This window comes from Canis lupus, chromosome 1, assembly GCF_048164855.1.
Source record: "Canis lupus baileyi chromosome 1, mCanLup2.hap1, whole genome shotgun sequence".
In the NCBI taxonomy this organism is placed as follows: Eukaryota; Metazoa; Chordata; class Mammalia; order Carnivora; family Canidae; genus Canis; species Canis lupus.
In genome coordinates this window covers 116,501,478-116,526,025 of record NC_132838.1, presented here as the reverse complement: position 1 = coordinate 116,526,025, position 24,548 = coordinate 116,501,478, and the positions used below count along the sequence as shown (strand labels likewise).

At 39.8% G+C, this 24,548-nt stretch overlaps 1 protein-coding gene across 1 annotated transcript in view; it reads left to right on the top strand.

The window, feature by feature from the left end:
* Positions 1-24,548, top strand: part of LOC140609709 (uncharacterized) — a 118,914-nt gene that overhangs the window by 82,758 nt on the left and 11,608 nt on the right. Inside the window, exons 6-9 of the mRNA XM_072784903.1 lie at positions 11,612-11,633; positions 13,813-13,905; positions 15,096-15,222; positions 16,493-16,591. Of these exons, the coding sequence (XP_072641004.1) occupies positions 11,612-11,633; positions 13,813-13,905; positions 15,096-15,222; positions 16,493-16,591 (341 nt within the window). The remainder of the gene's footprint in view (positions 1-11,611; positions 11,634-13,812; positions 13,906-15,095; positions 15,223-16,492; positions 16,592-24,548) is intronic.

Below are 24,548 nucleotides of genomic sequence, written 5' to 3'. Positions count from 1 at the left end.
GGTCCTAGTCCTACCAGATAAAAAAACTAAAAAATCCCTATAATCAAAATGATGCAGAACTCATGCCTGAACAGACCAGTGAAATAGAACAGAAAGTCTACAAATAGACCCAAAAATATAGGAAATTTTAGTCCACGAAGGGATGGTGAGGTGACACTTCTCTAGTATATCTTTCTGTATACTAGAGGGAGCCTGCTTCTCCCTCTGCCTATGTCTCTGCCTCTCTCTGTGTGTCTCTTGTGAATAAATAAAGAAAAATAAAATTAAAAAAATAAAAAGCTCTACATCCAATATAGGGCTTGAACTTGTCACCCCAAGATCAAGAATCACATGTTCTACCAACTGAACCAGCCAGGCGCCCTTCACCTAAGCAACTTTTGAAAGACAATATGACCATATTCCCTCAAGCTAAAAGCAAAACAAACAAAAAACCCTGTAAACAAATTAGCTAGTAGGACTGATTATACAGTGATACAGATCAGCAATTCTGAAACTACTACTTCATATATTCTAGAATCAAGCAAAAAAGTGTATTGTGGGAGTAACCTAATATAATGCGAGAAAACTTTATTACTGCTGGAGAAGGACGTTGCAATAGGGAGAGGAGGCTAGAATGAACTCTGTGATGCTGGGTTGGAATTGGAGCTATCACTATAAAGTCATATTTTTGGCTTAAGTAACCTTTACACCCAATGTGGGGCTCAAACTCACCACCCCAAGATCAAGAGTGGGATGCTCTATCAGCTTAGCCAACCAGGCACCCCCATGATATTTTTCAGTAGATATAGAAATACACATAGGGCTGTGTGTGTGTGTGTGTGTGTGTTTTCTAGCAAAGGACAAGGAAGAAATGGCATCCCAGTACCAATAAGAATATCTAGCACCCAGATCCAAGGAACCCCAGTAGAGAAAATACAAGATGGGTTTGGAACATTTTGTGGGGGTAGAAAGTAGAGAAGTGCTCAAAAAGTGATTAAAATATGTCAAAAGGGGCAGCCCGGGTGGCTCAGAGGTTTAGCGCCACCTTCAGCTCAGGGTGTGATCCTGGAGACACGGGATCGAGTCCCAGAGTCCCACGTCGGGCTCCCTGCGTGGAGCCTTCTTCCCCCTCTGCCTGTGTCTCTGCCTCTCTCTCTGTGTGTCTGTCATGAATAAATAAATAAAATCTTAAAAAAAATAAAAAATAAAATAAAATATGCCAAAATATCACAGTGTCAGTCTGAAGGAGTTCCCACCGGCCGAACATGGGACAATATGAGTATTAAATAAGTCATGATAGTATCAGTTTAAGTAAGACCATTTAATAACCCAGTGATTAAAATAAGACTCCATGAAACATGCTTTATAGTAGAATGCCAACTTAGTAATGTGGGAGGAATGGTGGAATTAAAAAAATCACCATCGGGCAGCCCGGGTGGCGCAGCGGTTTAGCGCCGCCTACAGCCTGGCGCGTGACCCTGGAGTCCCGGGATCAAGTCCCACATCGGGCTCCCTGCATGGAGCCTCCTTCTCCCTCTGCCTGTGTCTCTGCCTCTCTCTCTCTCTCTCTGAATAAATACATAAATCTTAAAAAAAAAATCACCATCAACAATCATAGGAATAATTGATCTGGTACGAATCATCAACAGATGCTGAAACTAGGAGGTAAAAATTCGACGAGAAACAGATGTTGATATTATCTTAAACCATCGCTCCATAAATATTTATTAATTTCACAAAGGAAAAATAGTAATATGACAGTGAAGAAACCTAGCAGACACAACCGTATCCAGCTGATCATAATTTTGACCCATAATCTGTATGGGATAAAATGACCTCCTGTACCTCAGTTTTGTCAAAAAAATTCAACTGAGTAAGTATCAAATTGGCCTAATTCAACAATTCACTGGGCAGCATGCCATCTAGCAATAGATAGGAACTCCAATGAGCTATGGCTTTTCTATGGAAAAGGAAAGGTTTTGGGGCACTTGAGTGGCTCAGTGGTTGAACATCTGCCTTTGGCTCAGGTCATGATCCAGGGGTCCTGGGATCAAGTCCTCTTTGTACTTCAGATTTAAAAAAATAAAGGTATTTATGAAACAAGACTCATAACTAGAGATCTAGAATGAGAGGATTGACAGAATGTGGGAGAACAAAAACTATGACCAAAACCACCAAAATTCAACAATAGAAAATCTTTTAATCAGTTGGAGAAAAACCATACATAAAATATTGGGGAACAAAAATATGAATAATGCTGACTTAATTAGAAACAATAGTAGCCAAAAGACAATAGAATAACATCTTTAAAGAACTAAAGAAAAGTAGTGGTGCCTGGGTGGCTTAGTTGGTTAAGTGTGCCTTGGGCTCAGGTGGAGATCTCAGGCTGCTGGAATCCAGCCCCGCATCCAGTTCCCTGCTCAGAAGGGGAGTCTGCTTCCCCCTCTGCCCCTCCCTCTGCTCGAGCTCTCTCTCGCTCACTCTCTCAAAGAAAGAAATAAAATCTTAAAAAAAAAAAAAAGAACTAAAGAAAAGTATGTCAATTCAGAATTCTATCTCCAGAGAAAAATATGCTTTTAAAATGAAGATGAAATAAAGATAATTTCAGACAAACGAAAATTTGGATTACAAGTAGCAGAACTGCAGTTTAGAAAATGGTAAAGGTGGGGCTCCTGTGAGGCTCAGTTGGTTAAGCGTCTGCCTGTGACTCAGGTCATGCCTGATCCCAGAGTTCTGGGATTGAGCCCCATGTGGGGCTCCCTACTCAGTGGGGAGTCTGCCTCTCCCTCTCCCTCTGCTTTTCCCCTGGCTTGCTCTCTCTCAATAAATAAAATCTTTGAAAGAAAATGGTAAAGGAAATTCTTCAGCTTGAAGATAATTGACTTTAGATGAAAATACAGTCCCAACAGGATGGAAGGAAAAACATCAGATATGGTCAACATATGGGTAAATACAAAATATGTTTTCTTCTTTAAATCTTATTAATATACATACTGTTTAAAGTAAAATAATGCAACACTATATAGTGGGTTTATAATATATGTAGCTGAAATATATATGACAAAATAAGTGTAAGTATTTCAGTGAAAACCCAAAGACTCATACTGGATAAAAAATTTGAAACCCAGATTACACGATATCTATCATAAACATATTTTATTTTTTTTTATTTTTTTTTTTTTTAAATTTTATTTATTTATGATAGTCACATAGAGAGAGAGAGAGAGAGAGAGAGGCAGAGACACAGGCAGAGGGAGAAGCAGGCTCCATGCACCGGGAGCCCGACGTGGGATTCGATCCCGGGTCTCCAGGATCGCGCCCTGGGCCAAAGGCAGGCGCCAAACCGCTGCGCCACCCAGGGATCCCCATAAACATATTTTAAATATAAAACCACAGGTAGATTCAAGGGGGAAAAAATGGAAAAAGATATCAGCCAATCAGTAAGTGTAAGAAAACTAGAGCAACTATACTAATACTGGATAAAATAGAGGTTAAGACAAGACATAGAGAAATGTTTCATAATAGAAGGGTCAATTCATTGGGATGACACACAATCATAAATGTGTATATACTAGATAATATAGCTTCAAAAATACATGAAGCAAAAACTAAACCAATGAAAGGGAGAAATAGACAAACCCAGAATTGTAGTTTTCATGTATCTCCTACTGCATATATATTCTCCTATTTGCAAAATTAGAATAAGATTGGCATTGACATTTTCTAATTATTTCTAAAGCTTTATATTCTTTTTTTTTAAGTTTTATATTCTTGAGAGGAGAACAAATTCTTCCATCTATTAACCATGGTATCAAAATATTTGAGATGGGGAGGATGCTGCAGTGGTGGATAAGTCTTGGTGGGCTTATCCCATTCCTTTCCTGAATGAACCCAATACATGACAAATTCAATGATTACTCACTAAAGACTTCTGAAGTTTTTTTTTTGAAGATATTTTTTAAAAAGATTTTATTTATTCATTCATGAAAGACACAGAGAGAGAAAGGCAGAGACGTAGGCAGAGGGAGAAGCAGGCTCCATGCAGGGAGCCCGATGTGGGCCTCAATCCTGGGACCCGGGGATCACGCCCTGAGCCAGGGGCAGGTGCTCAACCCCTGAGCCACCCAGGCGTCCCTTCTGAAGATATTTTTAAAAGATTTTATTTATTTATTCATGAGACACACACACACAGAGGCAGAGACATAGGCAGAGGGAAAAGCAGGCTCCCCCCGGGGAGCCTGATGCAGGACTCGAGCCCAGGACCCCAGTATCAAGACCTGAGCCACCCAGGTGCCCCTGAGGATACTCTTCCTAATGTTCACTTTTCAATCTTCTTCATGAGGAAAACAAAAACAGTGTAAGTATATGTACTTAACAGAACTTGAAAATACATGAAGCAAAACCTGATGGAACTAAAGGGAAAACAGCAATAGGCACACTTCTCTCATACCTCTACTAGATTTTTAAAAATCAGTAAGGATAAAGGACATCTGAATGACAATTCATTAGTCCTCCCTGATCGTCAGAGGACACATTTCAAGACCCTCAGAGGTTGCCTGGAAGGGTAGATAGTACTTAACCCTGTATATACTGTTTTTTTTTCTATACATACATACTATAATAAAGTTTAATTTATAAATTAGGCACAGTTAATATTTCTTCTATTATTAAGAGAAATAATAATATTTCTTCTATTAAGAGAAATAATAATATTTCTTCTATTATTAAGAGAAATAATAATGAAATATAACAATATACTGTATATTGTGAAAGTTTGCAATATAACAAAAGTTATGTGAATGTGTTCTCTTTCTCAAAATACCTTGTTGTGCTGTACTCATCTTTCTTTTTTGTGATGTGAGCTGATAAAATGCCTAATAACGTGAGGAAGGGAGGTGAATGATGTACACATTGTGACACAGCCTTAGGCTACTATTGACCATCTATCTCCCCAAAGGAGGAATGTCTGTTTGGGGATGGCAGGTGAGGGCTAGTAACTGAAACTGAGAAAAGAGAAATGGCCCATGAGGTGTGTGTGGCGGGCGACTTTTATCCATCACCGTAACCTAACACTAATTCATAGAACCATCTGTTCACAGCTGCAAGAAGGAGAAAAAAACGGAGAGGAGGAAGGGAAGGAGGGGACTCGAGCAAGCACGAGCGACCTTTATCTGTCATCTGATCCCCGATCGGCTATGGTTTGAGGATTTTTTATTGAATACTTGACGTATATCCACAGCCTACGTGGGCATGTATACTGAGCACCTGCTGTGCGCCTAGGAAGTAGATTATGTCCCTGCCGGTGTCAAGACTTCTTTCTTAGTCATAGCAGGGCTTCTTCAGCGAAAAACACGAAGCCAACCTCCCAGAATGCGCTTCCTTCATTCCTGGGCAGCCTTGAAGCCCCTCTCCCGGTAGCCCAACCTCAAAACGCAAGAGCCTCCCAGCCGTCTCCCCCATCACCAGCTAGCACGTGCGCTTGCGCACTCCGCCCGGCAATTTTGGGCGGGGCCGGTCCCTCCCTACCGAAGACTACATTTCCCACAGGCCTCTGCTCCTAGTTTCCTTCCGGCTTTCTTGCTGGTGTCGGCTAGGAGAGGTGAGTTGGTCGCGTGCATTGAGGAAATGGGCGCGGGGGCGGCGCGGGGGCGGCGCGGGCCTATGTGTGAACCGGGTAGCACCGACTGTGGATTTTGTGACGCTGACTGGGCATTGGGTGCCCCGAGGCGTCCTTTCCCTTTCCGCTTCAGGGCTGCACCAGTTCCTCGGCCCAGAATGGCTCCGAGTTGTATGTATGAACCCCAGGGTGAAGGCCCCCAACAAAAAGACGCAGGCTTGAGACCTGCAGCTCTGCGAACCACAGCTTCATCAGGGCTCCCTTGTAAGGAAACTGCCGCGACGTGGGAGACAGATTCCAGACTTGGCCTTTGTACTCGGCCTTTCTCTGATACTGGGAAGGCTGAGCTTTACCCCGGACTCCCTCTTAGTTGCCTCGGGTTATGTGCGTGGTGGACGGTGCGAGCAAGTGTGATAGCGGGGGTGTGTTCTGAGTTAGCCAGGCCCGGCTGAGCTCCCAGAAAGGCTCAGCGCTTCAGGATTCCCGTCTCTTGCCCCCCACCCCCCAAAGTCCTGCTGATCTTTAGGAAGGAGAGAGAATGGAGGAGATAACCATTCGTATGTCCATTTGTATTTTCTTCCGTGAAATGTAACTTTTATTATTCTGGAAATGGAAGCATCTGTATCTCCTGGGAAAATGAAAATCAGTGCGGAATGAAAATAGAAAAAGCAGCCCTTGCATTAATCACGCTGGGAGAGAAGAGAGAGATATATAGCCCGCTGCAAAATTAATAGAGTGTTTCATGCAGCAATTGTAAAATGCTGTAATAACTCCCTCTTTGAGAGGTAACAGCTGTTTGCTCCAGACTCGCTTTGCCATTTTTTGTTTTCTTACTGGAGATACCCAATTGCTAAATGACCCTCCCTTCAAGATAACATTTAATCTCCAATTAATCCCTGCCTCTCCTAGTCTCACCTCGAAAACTGCAACCCTTCCAGAATTGTTCCCTGCTTCCCATACATCTTCAGTCCTATAGTTGGAACTTAGCCTTTCACAAAAGAGCTTTTCTTCTCCTCCTGCATTGCATTCCAACCCTTCCTGTGGAATTTCCTCCCTCTCTCGAGTCAATAAGTCTGATTTTGTTGGCCTATTACAGGCTCGTTCAGGTGGTCTTTAGCTGGTTAGACTGTAACATGGGAAATACCCTATCCATAGGCCTGGCACTTTGCTCTTCTTTCCCAGTGAATGATGGGGGTAATGGATGAGGTTACCTCCTGCCCTCTCAGGTGGGTATTCACATAAACATTTTGCAATCATTGAATTCCTTCTGTGAACTTTCTAATCATTTAGATGGCTTGCAAGTAAACCTCCTGAAGGGAGACCAACTGGGGAGCTTTATTTTAGGATTTGATTTGTTGAGAAGATTATAGTTTAGTTGGAATCATAAGCTAGGTGTCTTAAATCTTCACCACTGCCCTGAATTCAAAAGTAGGCAAAGGTAGGAGATAGTTTGATTGGTGACAGGGTTTTCTGCTTTTGAGGCTCTTAAGGAGTTGTAATGTGACAAGGTTTTTAAAGGAAAAATCTATTAACAAGGAAGGGAATGGAAGATGTTAGTAGAAATTTGAGAAATGGTTTGAAATTTATGACAGCATGAGTTGTCAGGCCATATGTTTATGTGTTTGGTTTTTTAAAAGATTTTATTTATTTATTCATGAGAGACAGAGAGAGAGAGAGTCAGGCTCCATGCAGGGAGCCCGATGTGGAACTAGATCCCAGGACCCTGGGATCACGCCCTGAGCTGAAGGCAGATGCTCAACTGCTGAGCCATCCAGGCATCCTGATGTTTATGTGGTCTTATGAGAGGCAGTTTATGGAGCTAAATTACCAGTGTTCTAGTCCTAAAATGGCCACTTAGAGCTGGGCAAAATTGGGGTAATTTCTTTCATCTCTTTGTGTCACAGTTCCTTCATCTGTGAGTGGATAGTGTTAGAACCTACTGTAGAGGATTGCTATGAATAGATGAATCAATAAAGTCCTCAGGTAATGCTTAATACATAATTAGTGCTCAATAGATTTTCAACACTATTATGTTGTAATTCCATTTTTTTCTCATCACTTAGATCCAGTAATTTGAGGATTTTCCCACATTTGCTTCATTCATCCATGAACCCCCTTTTGTAAACTGTTAATCAGGAGGAATTGCTTATCAATGTGAAGTTTGAAATTTTTTCGCTAGCATTATAAGAGAGAGCAAGGCTGAGAAGCTCAAATATTTTGTGGAAGAAGAAAAGAGCAGAAGAAAATTTTCTTTAATAATTACAGGGAAGAGAGGTGCCTGGGTGGCTCAGTGGTTGAGCATCTGCCTTTGGCTCAGGTGGTGATCCCAGGGTCCTGGGATCTAGTCCACATCAGGCTCCCTGTAGGGAGCCTGCTTCTCCCGCTGCCTAATATCTCTGCCTCTCTGTGTTTCACATGAATAAATAAATAAAATCTTTTAAAACATAATAATTATGGGGAAAAGTGTATGTAGTATTCTTCATCTTCAGTGATACAGCTGGCTTTCATTTAATGTTTGTTACTTTAAGTGCTTTATTATATATGATGTCTTATTTAATCCTTATAACAACGTTTTGAGATAGAATCTATAATTATCACCATCTTTTTATGGGAGGTGACTAAGGCTGAAAAGTTAAGTAACATGTCCAAGATCAGAACTGAGATTTGTATCCTGGAAGTGTCATACCAAAGGCTGTTTTAGTAATTAGTTATAACAGTATACCAAGTCTCATCATTATGGGTACTTAAAAAAAAATGCTTCCTGCCTTATTCAGTAACCTATTAGGATAGAAAAGATATTAATGTGATGAGAGCAAGCACTACCAACTTGTGTCCAGATTATACTGAAGCTATGGGGTCTGGAGGTAATGGATTTCATAGGTCAGACTTATATCTCACAAGTTTTTTGTGTGGGTGTGGTTTTTAAATTTTATTTTAATTCCAGTATCATTAATAATGCCTCACAGTTTTTATTTTAATGATGTTTTATGTGAAGTCAGATTAGTAGAACAGGGAGATCCAATAGGCCTTGGAGACTTCATAGGCCTCTTAGCCCAAAGGATTGGCTCAGAAATAAAATAAATTTATTTCTCAGGAAGATGTGAAAGGAAGCAGCCAAGAGACTGCTGTCATTACTTAAAGGACATCAGTCAGGGTGTTTTTTTTGTTTGTTTGTTTGTTTGTTTGTTTTTTTAAGACTATTTATTTATTCTTGAGAGAGAGAGAGACATAAGCAGAGGGAGAAGTAGGTCCCCTGCAGGGAGCCTGATTGTGGGGGGGACGATGACGATGACACTTACCCAGGACCACGGGATCACATCCTGAACCAAAGGCAGACGCTCAACTGCTGAGCCACCCAGGCATCCCCAGTCAGGCATTTTTTACGATTCGTTTCTAGATAGTACTCCAGTATACATGGGCAAAGTCAATAATAGACTTGGCTCATGAATTAGAAGGTAAAGTAAATAAAAAAATAAAAGTACTCAGGAAAAACAATAGCTGTTCTTAGAGTATCTTGGGCTTTTTTTCTCAGTTCAACAGAAGGCTAAAAGAAAAACCTTGAAATGGGGAAATTTTTGCCTTATTTGGAATATTTGTATTTGTGAGGTTCACACTGTGTTTAATATGGTGGTGAGTGTTGCTGGCTGTTCCTGTAGACATTTGAAGTAGTCCTCCTAGCATACATGTGATTTTCTTTTCTGTCACAAGATTTATTGCCACACATGTTGGAATTTTATTTTTTAAGATTTTTTTTAAGATTTTATTTATTCATAGAGACAGAGAGAGAGAGAGAGAGAGGTAGAGACACAGGCAGAGGGAGAAGCAGGCTCCACTCAGAGAGCCCGACGTGGGACTCGATCCAGGGTCTCCAGGATCACATCCTGGGCTTCAGGCGGCGCTAAACCGCTGCGCCACAGGGGCTGCCCAAGATTTTATTTATTTATTCATGACAGACACAGAGAGAGAGGAGAGAGAGAGAGACAGGCAGAGGGAGAAGCAGGCTCCATGCAGGGAACCTGATGTGGGACTTGATCCCGGGTCTCCAGGATCACACCCCGAGCTGAAGGTGGCGCTAAACCACTGGGCCACCGGGGCTGCCCTTTATTTAGTTATTTATTTGTATTTTTATTTATTTAATTAATTGATTTTTTAAAGTAGGCTCCACACCTTGTATGGAGCCCAGCTAGGGGCTCAGTCTCATGATCATGAGATCAAGACCTGAGCTGAGATCAAGAGTCCAGCGCTTAACCCACTGAGCACCCATGGGATTTTTTTGTTTTAAACACAGTGGCGTCATCCATTTCATCAAAATTAGGGCATCATCATCACTTTTTAATATTTGCCTGGTTTTTAGTGGTATAGATGCACTAGTATTTAATCATTTCCCCAATTAGATTCTTTTCAGCTTTTGTTCATTATAAACCATGCCTGTCAACGTACCTCTGCGGATAGCTTTATATACATGTGCAAATAGTTCCTTTAGTCTCAGAAGTGAAGTTCTGGGAACTAGCTCACAAGGTCTTTAGGGTTATCACGTTTAAATGCTTCTTCACATAGTTCTAAATTCGGACCAACATGGTGTCCGTTTCCTTATGACTTTCCTACTCCGTGACATCAGTCTTTCAGACCTCACAGTTCCATCACTGTAAAAAGTGAAATTTTTCTCTTTTCTTTTCTTTTCTTTTCTTTTCTTTCTTTTCTTTTCTTTCCTTTCTTTTCTTTTCTTTTCTTTCTTTTCTTTTCTTCTTTCTCTTCTCTTCTCTTCTCTTCTCTTCTCTTCTCTTCTCTTCTCTTCTCTTCTCTTCTCTTCTCTTCTCTTTTCAAGATTTTTATTTATTTAATCATGAGAGACCCATAGAGAGAGAGAGGCACAGGACAGGCACAGGCAGAAGGAGAAGCAGGCTCCATGCAGGGAGCCTGATGTGGGACTCAATCCTGGGCCTCCAGGATCATGCCCCAGGCTGAAGGCGGCGCTAAACCGCTGAGCCACCCAGACTGCCCAAAAGTGAAATTTTTTGGTGTGCCTTGCACACATCTCCATAATTAGTAGTGAGGTTTAGTGTCTTGTGAAAGATTATTTTTATTTTGTAGTGAATTGTTCTTGCTCGAATTCCTCTCAGGGATGTAGAAATTTAGTCTTTATTTTTTATTTATTTATTTATTGAAATCTAGTCTTTAGAAGCAAAAACCAAAGTTGCAAGATGGCCTTTTAGTTAGAGAAACGTGGACTAAGAACAGAACGTTGCTACCTAATAACTGAATCTGGGCAAATGATTTCACCCCTGAGCATTGATTTCCTGGTGTATCGAGAGATGAGAAGAAATGTATAGCAGGACAGCCCCGGTGGTTTAGCGCCGCTGTCAGCCTGGGGTGTGATCCTGGAGACCCGGGATCAAGTTCCGCCTCAGGCTCCCTGCATGGAGGCTGCTTCTCCTTCTGCCTGTGTCTCTGAGTCTCTCTCTCTCTGTTTGTCATGAATAAATAAAATCTTAAAAAAAAAAAAAAAAGTAATGCATAGGAGAGCAGTGCTGAGGGCCATTGGGGGATGTCTATGAAATGCCACCATGTAGCAATTCTCCATGAACGTTTGTTGTTGACTAACTGTAATGATCATGAATCTCCTTGTCCCTATTTGGAAACTGAAAGAGGGAGGAGGTGCAAAATATGTCCTAGGATGAGAGGTCCTGATTGGGAAACAGAGTAGTGAGTTGTTTGGGCTGGGGAAAGGCCAGTGGCAGCAGCTGCTAGGCTTAATCTGTGTGGTTTGCAGGCTTCGTATTTAGGAGGTTCAGGCAGGATCCTAGGGGCTCAAGAGGCTGTATATGGTGGTATGGCCCTTTCTTAGCCCTGAAAGATGGTACTAGAGGGAGGAGGAGTCCAGTGTCAGGACCAGATCTATACTGCCAGACCGGGAGTCCTCCTCCTAAGTATTCAGGCTTCTATACCAAATCCATCAGTGTTCAGCTGGATTCCTTAGGGCTTGGATTTCTTTACACTTCTTGTACTCTCTCCTAGTTTTTGTGAGTATGGAATCAGGGTGGGTATAGTTGTGGAGAATAGTTAGGAAGTAGGGACAGAAAAGAAAAACGCTCATTAACATAAGTCTTTTGGGGATCTCTGGGTTACATTTGGTTTCATGGCCTCTTTTTCTTCCAGATCTGGCTTATCTGGACTCTGTAGTTCTCCAGCAGAGAAATCTTGAGAAGGACTGACCAATTCTTGCATTTTGAAACCATGGCCTACGTAAGTTGATGTTCTTTTCTCCTTTTTGAAATATTATTGATCTCTATGTCATATGTACATACATACCCATTCCTTATCCTGACACTTCTTATTTAACACAACTCCACCCAAGAATTTTCTTTAGTTCCTCTCATTCCAATGAGGGTTGGGAACAAAGAGCCCAGTGAGTGTCCTTCCTACATGGCCTTCTCTCTTCTCCACTAATGTGGATCTTCTCCTGGCTACAGAATCTTCTGTCAAGAGCCATGAGGGAACAAAAGTGAAATGCCTTGAGAAAAATGCAGGCACTCTCTGCAGAAAGTCCCCTTGTTAACATTTTCCAATATAACAGCTTTTGATTTTAATACTTAAGCTTCAGAGAAGTATATCTCTGAATACAATGATTTTTAGTCTGGATTTATGTAGGAAAAATTTGTGTCCCCAGTACACAATTTGACATCTTTTCAAAGTTTTTGACCTTTTAATTGACATGTAACATACATAGAGAAAAGAACACAAGTCTTAGGTGTGTAGCTGAATGAATTTTCATACACTGAGCACATTTGTGCTAGCAGCACTCAGGTCAAGAAAGAGAATATTGGGGGATCCCTGGGTGGCGCAGCGGTTTGGCGCCTGCCTTTGGCTCAGGGCGCGATCCTGGAGACCTGGGATCGAATCCCACGTCGGGCTCCCGGTGCATGGAGCCTGCTTCTCCCTCTGCCTGTGTCTCTGCCTCTCTCTCTCTCTGTGACTATCGTAAATAATTAAAAAAAAAAAAAGAAAAAAAGAAAGAGAATATTGGTGGTACCTCAGATGTCCCCACTTCAGTCACTCCCTGCGCACCAGGCCCAGATATAACCCCTGTGTCCTGATTTCTAACACCATAAATAAATTTTGCTTATTTTTAGAACTTTAAATAAGTGAAATTGTATAGCTCAGTATAACTCTTTTTAACAAAAAATAATGTGCAGGAGACTCTTGTTATATTTCAAATATAATTGGTAGACACTCAGGACCATCCTCGGATGTTTTGAGATGCACACAAATATCATTAAGAGGATGTGTGTTTCTGGTGCTGCCAGTGAGAATGGAGGTGTCAGAGCGTCATACAGAATGTGAGCTATCCTGCCATTATGTTTTGGTTAGAAATGCATTTTCATAGTGTATTTATTTAACATGTAGCTCTTGGGTAGTATAAAATGAGTTTCTAAAAAGTTGGGGAAGTATTGAAGAAATTGTGGGGAAAGACACAAAGCAAGTGAGAAAAGTGAATTCAGTAAAAGAGACCATGAAAATACTAAAGCTAAAGGTACATGTGGAGCAACCCATGTATACTATAATTCTGTCCTGGAGGGAGATGTGAGGCTGCTTGGAGGTTTGGAATTGACGTATAGTGCAGTGTAGTTGCAATAAATACCTGTTTAATAATGTACTATTAGAATGTCTGGTATTCAGGAATGAGTTATTGATATTAAGGGGAGATCTTTGTTTTAAAAACTTTCCTTAAAGATCTCTGGTTTAATGGAGAGAATTTGGTCCTATTTGACTGCCTAGAGGGAAAACTCCAGACTTCTTCACAGACTTGAGTTTTCCAAGGACATAAGATGAGATTTAGTGTTGGCTGGTCTCAGTCTCTGTATGCGTTGAGATCTTACAGTATATATGTAAGGCTTTTAGGATTGGGTGGATCAAGTAGGGATATAATTGGGGCCTTATATTGTAAGGCTTAAAATTTCATATGGTGACTTGATATCTTTATCATGGCTCCAAAGGCCTAATCATGAGTTCCCCTGTTCTTGCCAGATATGGTCCCTATCCAGCAGAAAAGACTCCTACCTGACTAGCCTTCCTATCAGGCAGATGATCTAAACCCCTTCTGGTCCTCACCTTATCAGAAGGTTTCACCTCCCTGCCAGCCCACAGAATTATTCAAACAAACCAGTCACATCCTCCTGTGGGGATCAGGGACACCTTACCCTCTTTTTACTACAAAGCCTGCCTCCCACAGACCCTGCTTGTTCACTCCATTCCTGAGTGCAACCCCTGTGTGGCCCTGCATGACGTGTGGTGTTCTCCTCCCCTGGGCTGTGAGTATACATGTCTAATAAATGCTGTCAGTCTCATCTGTCCAGTGTCAGGTATTGAGCCCCCTCATACTATATAGGGCAAGGAATCTCTCCCTCACCAGTGGGGAGGTAATTAGGTAATCAGAACAAAACTACAAATGGATCAAGAATCATCTCCAGCAAACCCTGAGAGAAGAATACCAGGAGCAAAGTCCATTGTGTAATTTTACAGGATGTGCTGGTTTATAACAAGGTTTCTCAACTTTGGGAGTATTAATATTTTGAGTCAGAGAATCTTTTATTGTGAGAGCTGTCGTCTGCATTGTGGAACATCAAACAGTATCCCTGGCCTTTTACCAGTGAGGTGCCTATAACACTCATATCCCCTCCCTCCTGTTGTGATAACCAAAATTGTCTCTAGACATGGCCAGATATCTTCTGGGGAGTAAAATCACTCCTGATTGAAAACCACTTGTCCAAAGTGACATCATCATGGTTCAGCATCCTCAAGTCAGGGTTGAGGAAGGGTGTTCAGTTAGGGATGATGGATGATAAAGACTAAGAAGGTCATCCAGATGCATAAGTAATAGATAATGTAGGCTGTAAGAATCAAGGAAGATTTTTGAAATTGTAATGAATTAAAATATCTAAATAGGAAAAGAAAAAGATTGAATATGATATATTCAAAATGTGGACTACCATGTACAGTTTTTTTTAAAGTTTATTAAAGAAGTGGTCCTTATAGGGAAAATGTTTATAAGAAAAATCTGACTTTATGATGAACTTGTGTCTATTTTCTTAGAAAAGATATTACAGTACTTTTGGGAGAAGTTTTTGTCAATATTTTTTCACGATTGTTAAAGGGAAAAGGAAGTGGAAGACATTTCCCATGAATTTACGGTGGAGACACATAGCTTGTAAAAGGCTTGTGTGTACAGTTTCAATTAATTGGGCCTTTTTTTGGTTATTTTATTAATTTCCAGATTTTGGGGGGTAAAAATTAATCTTATCTGCAGCCATAGGGCTATTCAAGACATGTAGAACTCTGCTTCAGTGATACTAATTTTCTTACTGTCCCCTTCACATAAGCCCTATCCCATTGCTTGTTATGTGGCCCCTTCTCTGCATTGCAGTCCTCAGTCTCCTCCCTTTTCATTTAAGAAATATTGCATTTATTTTCACAGGTAATAACATGAGTTTTATTTTTTCAGGGTTCAGTGACATTCAGGGACGTGGCCATAGATTTCTCACAGGAAGAATGGGAATTCCTGGACTCAGCTCAGAGGGACTTATATAGGGATGTAATGTGGGAGAATTATAGCAATTTCATCTCACTAGGTAAGGCTATTTATTTCAAATTGTGTTGACTTTATTGTCAATTTCAGGACTATGTTTTGAGAAAATAGATACATTTTTTTCTCTGTGTTCCAAAGGAACGGCTTTAGCTTTGTTGGGTTGGAAATAGGCTCCTGCATTTAATACTTCATCACTTTCATTCTGCTGTGTCCTTCAGATTTTTTTCAGGCTCTGTGATTTACTTGTTTCATTGGTATCCAAGGGCTGGGCTTGAATTTGGGTTGATGACAACAGAAGCGTTGTCCAAGAAATCAGATTTTACATTATATTTAAGCCCAGAATTGATGCAAATACTCACCACTCCTTTCTAATCCAGCAAGGAGAGTACCTAGCCACAGGGGTTTTGAGTCTCTGAAAATCAAGGGAGCCTAGAGAACTTACACTGTATAAAATGGATCCACAAAGTTCATTTAAAACTCAAGTAAACTCATTCTGTTTCCTATAACATATTGAGTTCTACCTGCTTTGTGGTTGAAATTTAAAATCTAAGAACTTTGAGATGCCTGGGTGGCTGAGTAGTTGAGCACCTACCTTCGGCCCAGGGTGTGATCCTGGGGTCCTGGGATCGAGTCCCACATCGAGCTCCCTGCATGGAGCCTGCTTCTCTCTCTGCCTGTATCTCTGCCTCTCTCTCTCGGTGTCTTTCATGAATAAATACATAAAATCTTAAAAAAAAAAAATCTAAGAACTTTGAATTTATCATTGAATGAATAATCCTAGAAAGGATCAGATGTCATCTCAGGAAGACTCTCCTGTCAGTAAGTTGATAATAATAAAAATAACTAATACACACACAGGTATATGTACCTATAATTGCATGTATTTGTACTTACTATTGTGAGCATTGTCCATTATTAATTAATTCTCACAACTCTAAATCACAAGTAATATACTGTGATTATCGTCCTTTCAGATGAGAAAACTTAGGCATAAGAGGTTAATAATTTACTGAGGTAACACAGCAAGAAAGGCAGGATTTTAAACTCAGTCTGGATTCAGATTTTATATTCTCAACCACTACACAAGACCACCTCTCAACAGAGTTTATATGAGTTTAAATTATAATAAGGCCTGTTATTATCGTTTCCTTGTGCTCCCGAAGGTACCCTAACATGAGTGCTCTTCAGCTGCCTTTCATTTCTTCACTCTTAGGCTTTGTAAAGTGCCATTTTGATCTGTAGTTAATTATGAATTTAACCAAATTTGTACCTGACTTTTGGACTTACAATTTCACATCACATTATCTTTTAAGCAGAACCTTCCATTTCTAAACCAGATGTGATTACCTTATTGGATGAAGGGAAGGAGCCCTGGATGGTTGTGAGGGAAGAGACCAAAAGACACTACTCTGGTGAGTGAGGGCTGAATAGGATGGGGAATTAATTACTGCAGGTAAGAGCCAAGCCTGTTAACCTTGAGATATTGGAAATCTCTCTTCCAAAGCCCATGGCCTGTGGAGGGAAGCAAATTAAAATCTTTTAAACCTGGACTCCAGAGGAACTTCCTGTTGACCTCAATTACAACTCTCTGTTTTTCATTTTTATTTTTATTTTTATTTTTATTTTATTTTTATTTTTTTTATTTTTATTTTTTTTTTTAAGATTTATTTATTTATTCATTCAGAGAGAGAGACAGGCAGAGACACAGGCAGAGGGAGAAGCAGGCTCTGTGCAGGGAGCCCGACGTGGGACTCCATCCTTGGTATCCAGGATCACACCCTGGGCTGCAGGCGGCGCCAAACCGCTGCACCACTGGGGCTGCCCTTTTTTTTCATTTTTAATATTTTTTCTGCTACTTCAAAGAGAGGAGCTGTTCTCCGTAGGAGGAACAAAGATGACAGTAAACATAAGAGCTGAAATCAACAAGATAGTAAAAGTAGAGAAAATTAATAAAGCCAAAGGTTGATTTCTTGATAAGATCAACAAAGTTGGTAAACACCTAACTTGACTCATCAAGGAAAAAAAAAAAAGGACGACAACAATTGTTAATGCTAGGAATGAAATAGTAACTGGGTTATCACTTCACATCCTATAGCCATTAAAAGAATAATGAGAGAATACCATGAGTAATTTTATGCCAATAAATTAGACATCTTAAATGAAATGGAACAACTTAAAAAACACAATTACCAGAGCTGACACAAGATAAAAAAAGAAAATCTGAGTAACCTTATATCTGTCAAAATAATTGAATTCATTCAGAAATCTTTCCACAAAGAAAACCCACCAGGCTCAAATGGCTTCACTGGTGAATTCTATTAAATATTCAAGAAAGAAATAGCAGCAGTATTACACAAATTCCTTCATAAAAGGAAAGAACACCTCCCACAAATAAATAATTTAAAAAATAGGTAGAATAAATAAATAAAATATTTTAAAAAATAAAAATAAATTGTGTTTTTATATACTAGGAGTGAAAAAAATAAGGAATTTAAAATCAGTTAAGTCAATTTAAGTCAGTTAAGTCAATTAAGTCAATTAAGAAAATTAAAAGCAAATTAAGTCAATTTACAATAGTGGCAGAAACCAAAAATACTAAGGAGTAAATTTGATAAAACATGCAAGACCTGTACACTAAAAACCATGGTAAAAGCCTAAATAAATAGAAAGAAACTATTTGGGGATGGGAAGACTCAGTCTTCTTAAAATATCAATTTTATAAATCTTAAGCTGATTCCAAAATTTATGCAAAAATGATGGACTTAGCATTTCTAAGGTAATCTTGGAAAAGGAAGAGTATATTACAGGACTTCGACTATATGACTTCAAGATACTTCAAGATTATAAAACTACAGTAATCAAGGGGCACCTGGGTGGCTCTCTCAGTTGAGTATCCAAATCTTGGTTTCAGCTAAGGTCATGATCTCAGGGTCTTGAGATTGTGTCCTGCATCAGGCTCCAGCCTCAGTGGGGAATCTGCGTGAGATTCTCTCTCCCTGTGTCTCCCTCCCCCCACCTTTCTCTCTTTCTCAAAAAAATAAAACTACTGTAATCAAGACTTTGAATATTGGATAAAGGTCAACCAACAGAACAGAACCGAGACCTTAGAGGTAGAACTCATACACACTTAAAAGATCATTTAGTTTTTAAAATTTTTAAATATATTTTTTAAAGATTTTATTTATTTATTCATCAGAGACACAGAGAGAGAGGCAGAGACGTAGGCAGAGAGAGAAGCAGACTCCATGCAGGAGCCCGATGTGGGACTTGATCCCGGTTGCAGGATCACAACCTGAGCTAAAGGCAGGTGCTCAACTGCTGAGCCACCCAGGTGCCCCGAAGATCACATTTTTAAAAAGATTTTACTTCTATAAACGTGAAAGAGAGAGAGAGAGAGAGGCAGAGGCATAGGCAGTGGGAGAAGCAGGCTCCATGCAAGAAGCCTAATGTGGGACTCGATCCTGGGACTCCAGGATCACGCCCTGAGCTAAAGGAAACTGCTCAACTGCTGAGCCACCCAGGCATCCCAGGATCATTTATTTTTGACAAAGGCACCAAAACATTCCAGTGGAGGGGAAGGAAACTTTTTTTAACAAATGAATTTTGGAATAGCTGGAGAAAAAATCTTCACCCCTACCTCATCCCAAAATTAATTTAAGATGTACTTTAGACCTAAATATAAAAACTAAACATAAAAAATGTAAAAAATCCAAATATTAAAAAAATTTAAGACTCATTATAAATTTTATATAAAAAATATGAAAGGTGGGTGTGCCTGGCAGGTTCAGTCGGAGGAGCATGTGACTCTTGATCTTGTGTAGAGATTACAAAAAATAATAGAAAATAAACTTAGGGGATCCCTGGGTGGCTCAGCGGTTTGGTGCCTGCCTTTGGCCCAGGGCGTGATCCTGGAGTCCTGGGATCAAGTCCCACGTCAGGCTCCTGGCATGGAGCCTGCTTCTCCCTCCTCCTGTGTCTCTGCCTCTCTCTCTCTCTCTCTCTCTGTCTCTCTCTGTCTCTATGTCTATTATAAATAAATAAATCTTTAAAAAAATAAATAAATATACTTAAAAAAAAAAGCTAAATATAAAGCTTTTAAAGGAAAACTAGGAGAATGACTTACAGTAACCAAAGGCTTCTTAGGTGAAAGCAATAACCATAATAAAAATTGATAAATCAAATTTTATCCAAATTAAAAACTTTGTCTCTTCAAAATATACCAATAAAAAAATGAATAAGTCACAGACCAAGAGAAAATAGCAGTAAAACATATCCAACAGAAGACCGATATGTACTGTAACTCAACACTGTAATGATAACCCAATTAAAAATGGGTAAGGGCACCTAGGTGGCTCAGTCTGCCTTCAGCTCAGGTCATGATCTCGGGTCCTGGGATTGAGCCCCATGTCCAGCTCCCTGCTTAGTGGGGAGTCTGCTTCTCCCACTGCATCTCCCTCTGCTCATTCATTCCCTCTTTCTCTCTCTCTTTCTCCACTCCCCCCCCCAAATAAATAAATAAAATATTTTTTTAAAAAACAAGTAAAAGGTACATCCATACTATGGAATAATGCTCAGCAACAAAAAGAAATAAACTGTGGATACACACAGCAGCTTGGGTAGTATGCATGAGGAAGTATGCTGAGTTAGAAAAGCCAATCATAAAAGGTTACATACCCCATGACTCCAATTATGTAATGTTTATGAAATAACAAAATTACAGAGATGCAAATGGATTCATGCTTGTCAAGGGATAGGATATAGAAAAGGGAAAGGATGGTTAGGGCCATAAAGGAGTCTTGTGGTTATGGTACAGTTGAGTATCTTGTTTGTGGTGGTGATTATGCAAGTTTATATGTGATAAAACTTTAAAATCCATAGAAATATATACAGTTGAGCCTTAACATGCGTTTGAACTGTGTGACTCCACTTACATGTGGATATTTTTCACTTAATACGGTAGAGTACTGTAAATGTATTTTCTCTTATGTTTTTCTTAATATTTTCTTTTCTCTAGCTCACTGTGTTATAAGAATACAGTATATAATACATCCAACTTAGAAAATATGTGTTAATCAATTTTTTATGTTATTGGTAAGGCTTCTGGTCAACAGACTATTAGTTGTTAAGTTTTGGGGGAATCAAAAGGTAAATACTCAGATTTTTGACTGCATGAGGGGTTGGCATCCATAACCCTGCATTGTTCAAGGTCAACTATACGTATACACAAGGGCATGTATAACTAGTGAAGTCTAAATGAGCTCTATGGATTATACCAATGTTACTTTCTTGGTTAGACTATTATACTATAGTTATATAAGATGTTAAACATTGGGAGAGGTTGGGTGAAGGTTGCATGAGACTTCCCTGTGTATTTTCTGCAACCTCACAGGAATCTACAGTTTTCTCAAAAAGTAAACAAAAATGTCTGATAGGGGTGATAGGTAAAAAATTTGAACAAAGATATGGATACTCTTTATCATCAACGACTATAATTCATTTATATCTAAATCTCTGTTAGTCAACTTGAGCTGCCACAACAAAATACCATAGGCTGGTAAAACATTTGTTTTCCCATAGTTCTGCAGGGTGGAAGTCTGAGATTAGCATTTGGGGCTCTGATGAGGGCTTGCAGATCTTCCCTTCTCACATTGTCCTCACATGGCAGGGAAGGAGAGGGAGTGAGACAGAGACAGACCTCTTACAAGGCCACCAGTCCTATCAGTCTAAGAGCCTCATGACTTCTTTTAACCTTATTAATTATCTTCTAAAAAGTACCATTTCCAAATACAGTCACATTGGGTCAGAGCTTCAGTGTCTAATTTTGGAGGGACACACACAGTTCAATCGATAGCAGTATCTATATAGGATCCAGTTTCTCTGGCTTCTATTTTGATTAGTTTATATGTCTTTTGTTGCCTAAAAATGTATTCATTCATTGAGTGAATCTGAACCATGCATTGCTAGACACCAATAGAACAATTGTGAACAAGAATGCTAGGTTCCAGCACCCATGTTTACATTTTAATAGATATAAGGACATTAAGTAAATAAGTAAATGGATAATGTTAGGTGGTGACAAGTATTATTAAGAAAAGTGAGAACGAACACCTGGGTGGCTCAGTGGGTGAGTGTCTGCTTTCGTCTCAGGGCGTGATCCCTGAGTCCTGGGATCGAGTCCCACATCGGGCTCCCTGCATGGAGCCTGTTTCTCTTTGCCTCTCTCTCTGTGTCTTTCTTGAATAAATAAATAAAATCTTTAAAAAAAAAGAGAAAGAAAAGTGAGAAGAGCAAGGGACTAGAAATTGACAGGTGTTGACATGTTTGTTTTAGGGTCCTCAGGGCTTTTTGAAGAGGTGATATTTGAGTGGAGACCTGAAAAAACAGTTATAGGAATATCTGTAGGATAATCTAGTTACAGGAGTATCTAAAGCAAGAGCGATCCTGATAGAACAGCAAATGCAAAAAGGCCTTGGGTTGGGAGATGGAAGTTTTGTGTGTTTGAGGAACAGCAAGAAGGCCAGGATGATTAGGATGATTATTCCAAGGTAAGGCTATGGGACTTTTAAATGTGATAGAAAGCCCCTGGAAATTTTTGAGCAGGGGAATTACATTTAAGCTGATTTGTCTTCTAATTACCACTCTATGGAGAACAGATTGAATAGAGACAAGATGGGAAATGGAAAGACCAATCAGAAGGCTATTTGATCTCTCCCAGTTGGAGATGATAGTGGTGGGAGGTAGAGTAAGAGCCATGGTAGATTTACCCAGTACATGTGGGTCTGCTCCTCTCTCTGGATACTCTCCTCCCCTCTCTGGGATTTCAACAACTTGCCTGGGACTGCCCCTTTGGATACCCTCTTTACCCAAATTGGACTCCTCACCAGCTTCCTTCCTCCAATATGTATAAGACACATCTTTGTCTTTTAATTGATGATTTGTCCAACTACATTTAAGTAATTTTTTTTTAATTTTCTTATATATTTAGGCTCAAATCTACTGTCTTCCTCTTTTTTTTTTTTTTTTGTTCAACTTATTCTTTCTTCCTTTTTTTCTTTTCCTGACTTTTCTGGATTAATCAAATATGTTGACCTTAGCTTTTGCCTCTAGTGTTAGTTACACATACTTCTAGTTTTCTTCTCAGAGTTGCCCTAGAAATTAAAACAAGGCTTCTTTTTTTTTTTTTTTTTTTTTTAAGATTTTATTTACGTATTCATGAGAGACACAGAAAGAGAGAGAGAGGCAGAGACCAAGGCAGAGGAAGAAGCAGTCTCCATGCAGGGAGCCTGACGTGGGACTCTATCCCAGGACTCCAGGATCACACCCTGGGCCAAAAGGCAGCGCTAAACCGCTGAGCCACCCAGGCTGCCCAAAACATGGATTCTTTACTTACTACATTGCTCCTTAAATTAACTCCTTTGTATCTTTCCCAGTATTGTGAAGATATTAATAACATATTAATTCCTTTTATGTATCCTCCTCTTTTTTGTGTTGTCATGTAACTTAATTCTTTTTATTTTTTTAAAAGATTTTATTTATTCATTCATGAAAGACACATAGAGAGAGAGGCAGAGACACAGGCAGAGGGAGAAGGAGGCTCCATGCAGGAAGCCCGATGTGGGACTTGATCCCAGGACTCCAGGATCACACCCTGAGCCAAAGGCAGATGCTTAACCGCTGAGCCTCCCAGGCGTCCCATGTAACTTATGATTCTATATACATTTTAATCCCCACTGAGCACTAATTTTATTCTGTTGTCAGTGTTTGTTTAGATTTACCTACTGTTTACCTCTTACAGTGCTCCTCATTCTTTTCTGCACTGTCATTCTTCTACCTAGAATCATTTTCTCTGTACCTGAAGAATTTCCTTGAGTATTTCTTTTATTGTGTCTCCTGGCAATGAATTCTCTTTAATTTTTTTTTTTTTTAAGATTTTATTTATTTTCTCATGAGAGACACAAAGGGAGAGGCAGAGACACAGGCAGGGGGAGAAGCAGGCTCCAGGCAGGGAGCCCGATGTAGGACTTGATCCCGGGTCTTCAGGGTCAGGCCCTGGGCTGAGGCAGCGCTAAACCGCTGAGCCACCCAGGCCACCCTCTCTTAAGTTTTATTTGACAATATCTTCAATCTTTAAAGGGTACAGAATTTTTATCTTTGTTTTTATTGGATACAGAATTCTGAATTGGGAGTTATTTTTCTCTTAGCTAGTATCTTGTCTTTTGGCTTCTGTCATTTCCATTTAGCAGCAGTTTGTTGGTGATTTTGGAATTCCTTTTCAGGAATTGTTTTGGAGGTTTTTTCCCTCTGTGACTGCTTGTAGAATTTTTTTTTTTTTTTTTTCTGCTTGTAGAATTTTCTTTTTTATTTGTTTTTCACAGATTTACTGTGGTGCGTCTCTTTTTATATTGTGGTGTATGTATGCTTTTTACTGTTCTAAGGAATTAAATTGGACTTCATATCTTACCAGTTTTGAAAAATTCTTGGTTGTTAAATATTCAAGTATTGTTTCTTTCCCGTTTTTACTCTTCTCTCCTTCTGGGACTCAAGTTACACATAAGTTAAACCTTTTTTTTTTTTAAGATTTTATTTATTTGACAGACAGAGAGCATGTGAGAGAGAGAGAGAGATCATGAGCAGAGGGAGAAGCAGACTCCCAGCTGAGCAGGGAGCCTGATGTGGGGCTCGAACCCAGGACCCTGGGATCATGACCCAGCCGAAGGCAGACATTTAACCAGTTGAGCCACCCAGGGGCCCCTAGACCTTTTTAAATTTTTGCATGTATCTTTTATGTTCTCTTACGTTTTTTCTTATTCTTTTTTATTTCTGGGATTCAATTTTGATATCTTCTATAAACCCATTTCCTAGTTCACTGATCTTTTCTGCTAAGTCTAATCTGCTGTTAAAGATATCTGTTAAATTGTTAAATTTAGCTATTTTTCAGTTATGAGATTTCTTTTTGGATATATATATATTTTGTTTTGTTTTGAGAGAGATCAGGGTGGAGGGGTGAAGGAGAGAGAGAATCTTAAGCTCCACACCCCCCATGGAGTCCAACACAGGGCTTGATCTTACAACCCTGAGATTGTGACCTGAGCTGAAATCTAGTGAGACTCTTAGTAACCAAGTGAGCTACCCAGGCGCCCCTCTCTCTTTTAATAGATTTCATTTTTAGAGCAGTTTTAAGTTGATAGCAAAATTGAGCAGAAAGTAGATTTTTCACATATTCCCTAAGAGTACATTTTTTAAAGATTTTATTTATTCATTCATGAGAGACAGAGAGATTGAGAGAGAGAGAGGCAGAGAAGCAGACACAGGCAGAAGCAGGCTCCATGCAGGGAGCCCGATGTGGTACTTGATCCCGGGTCTCCAGGA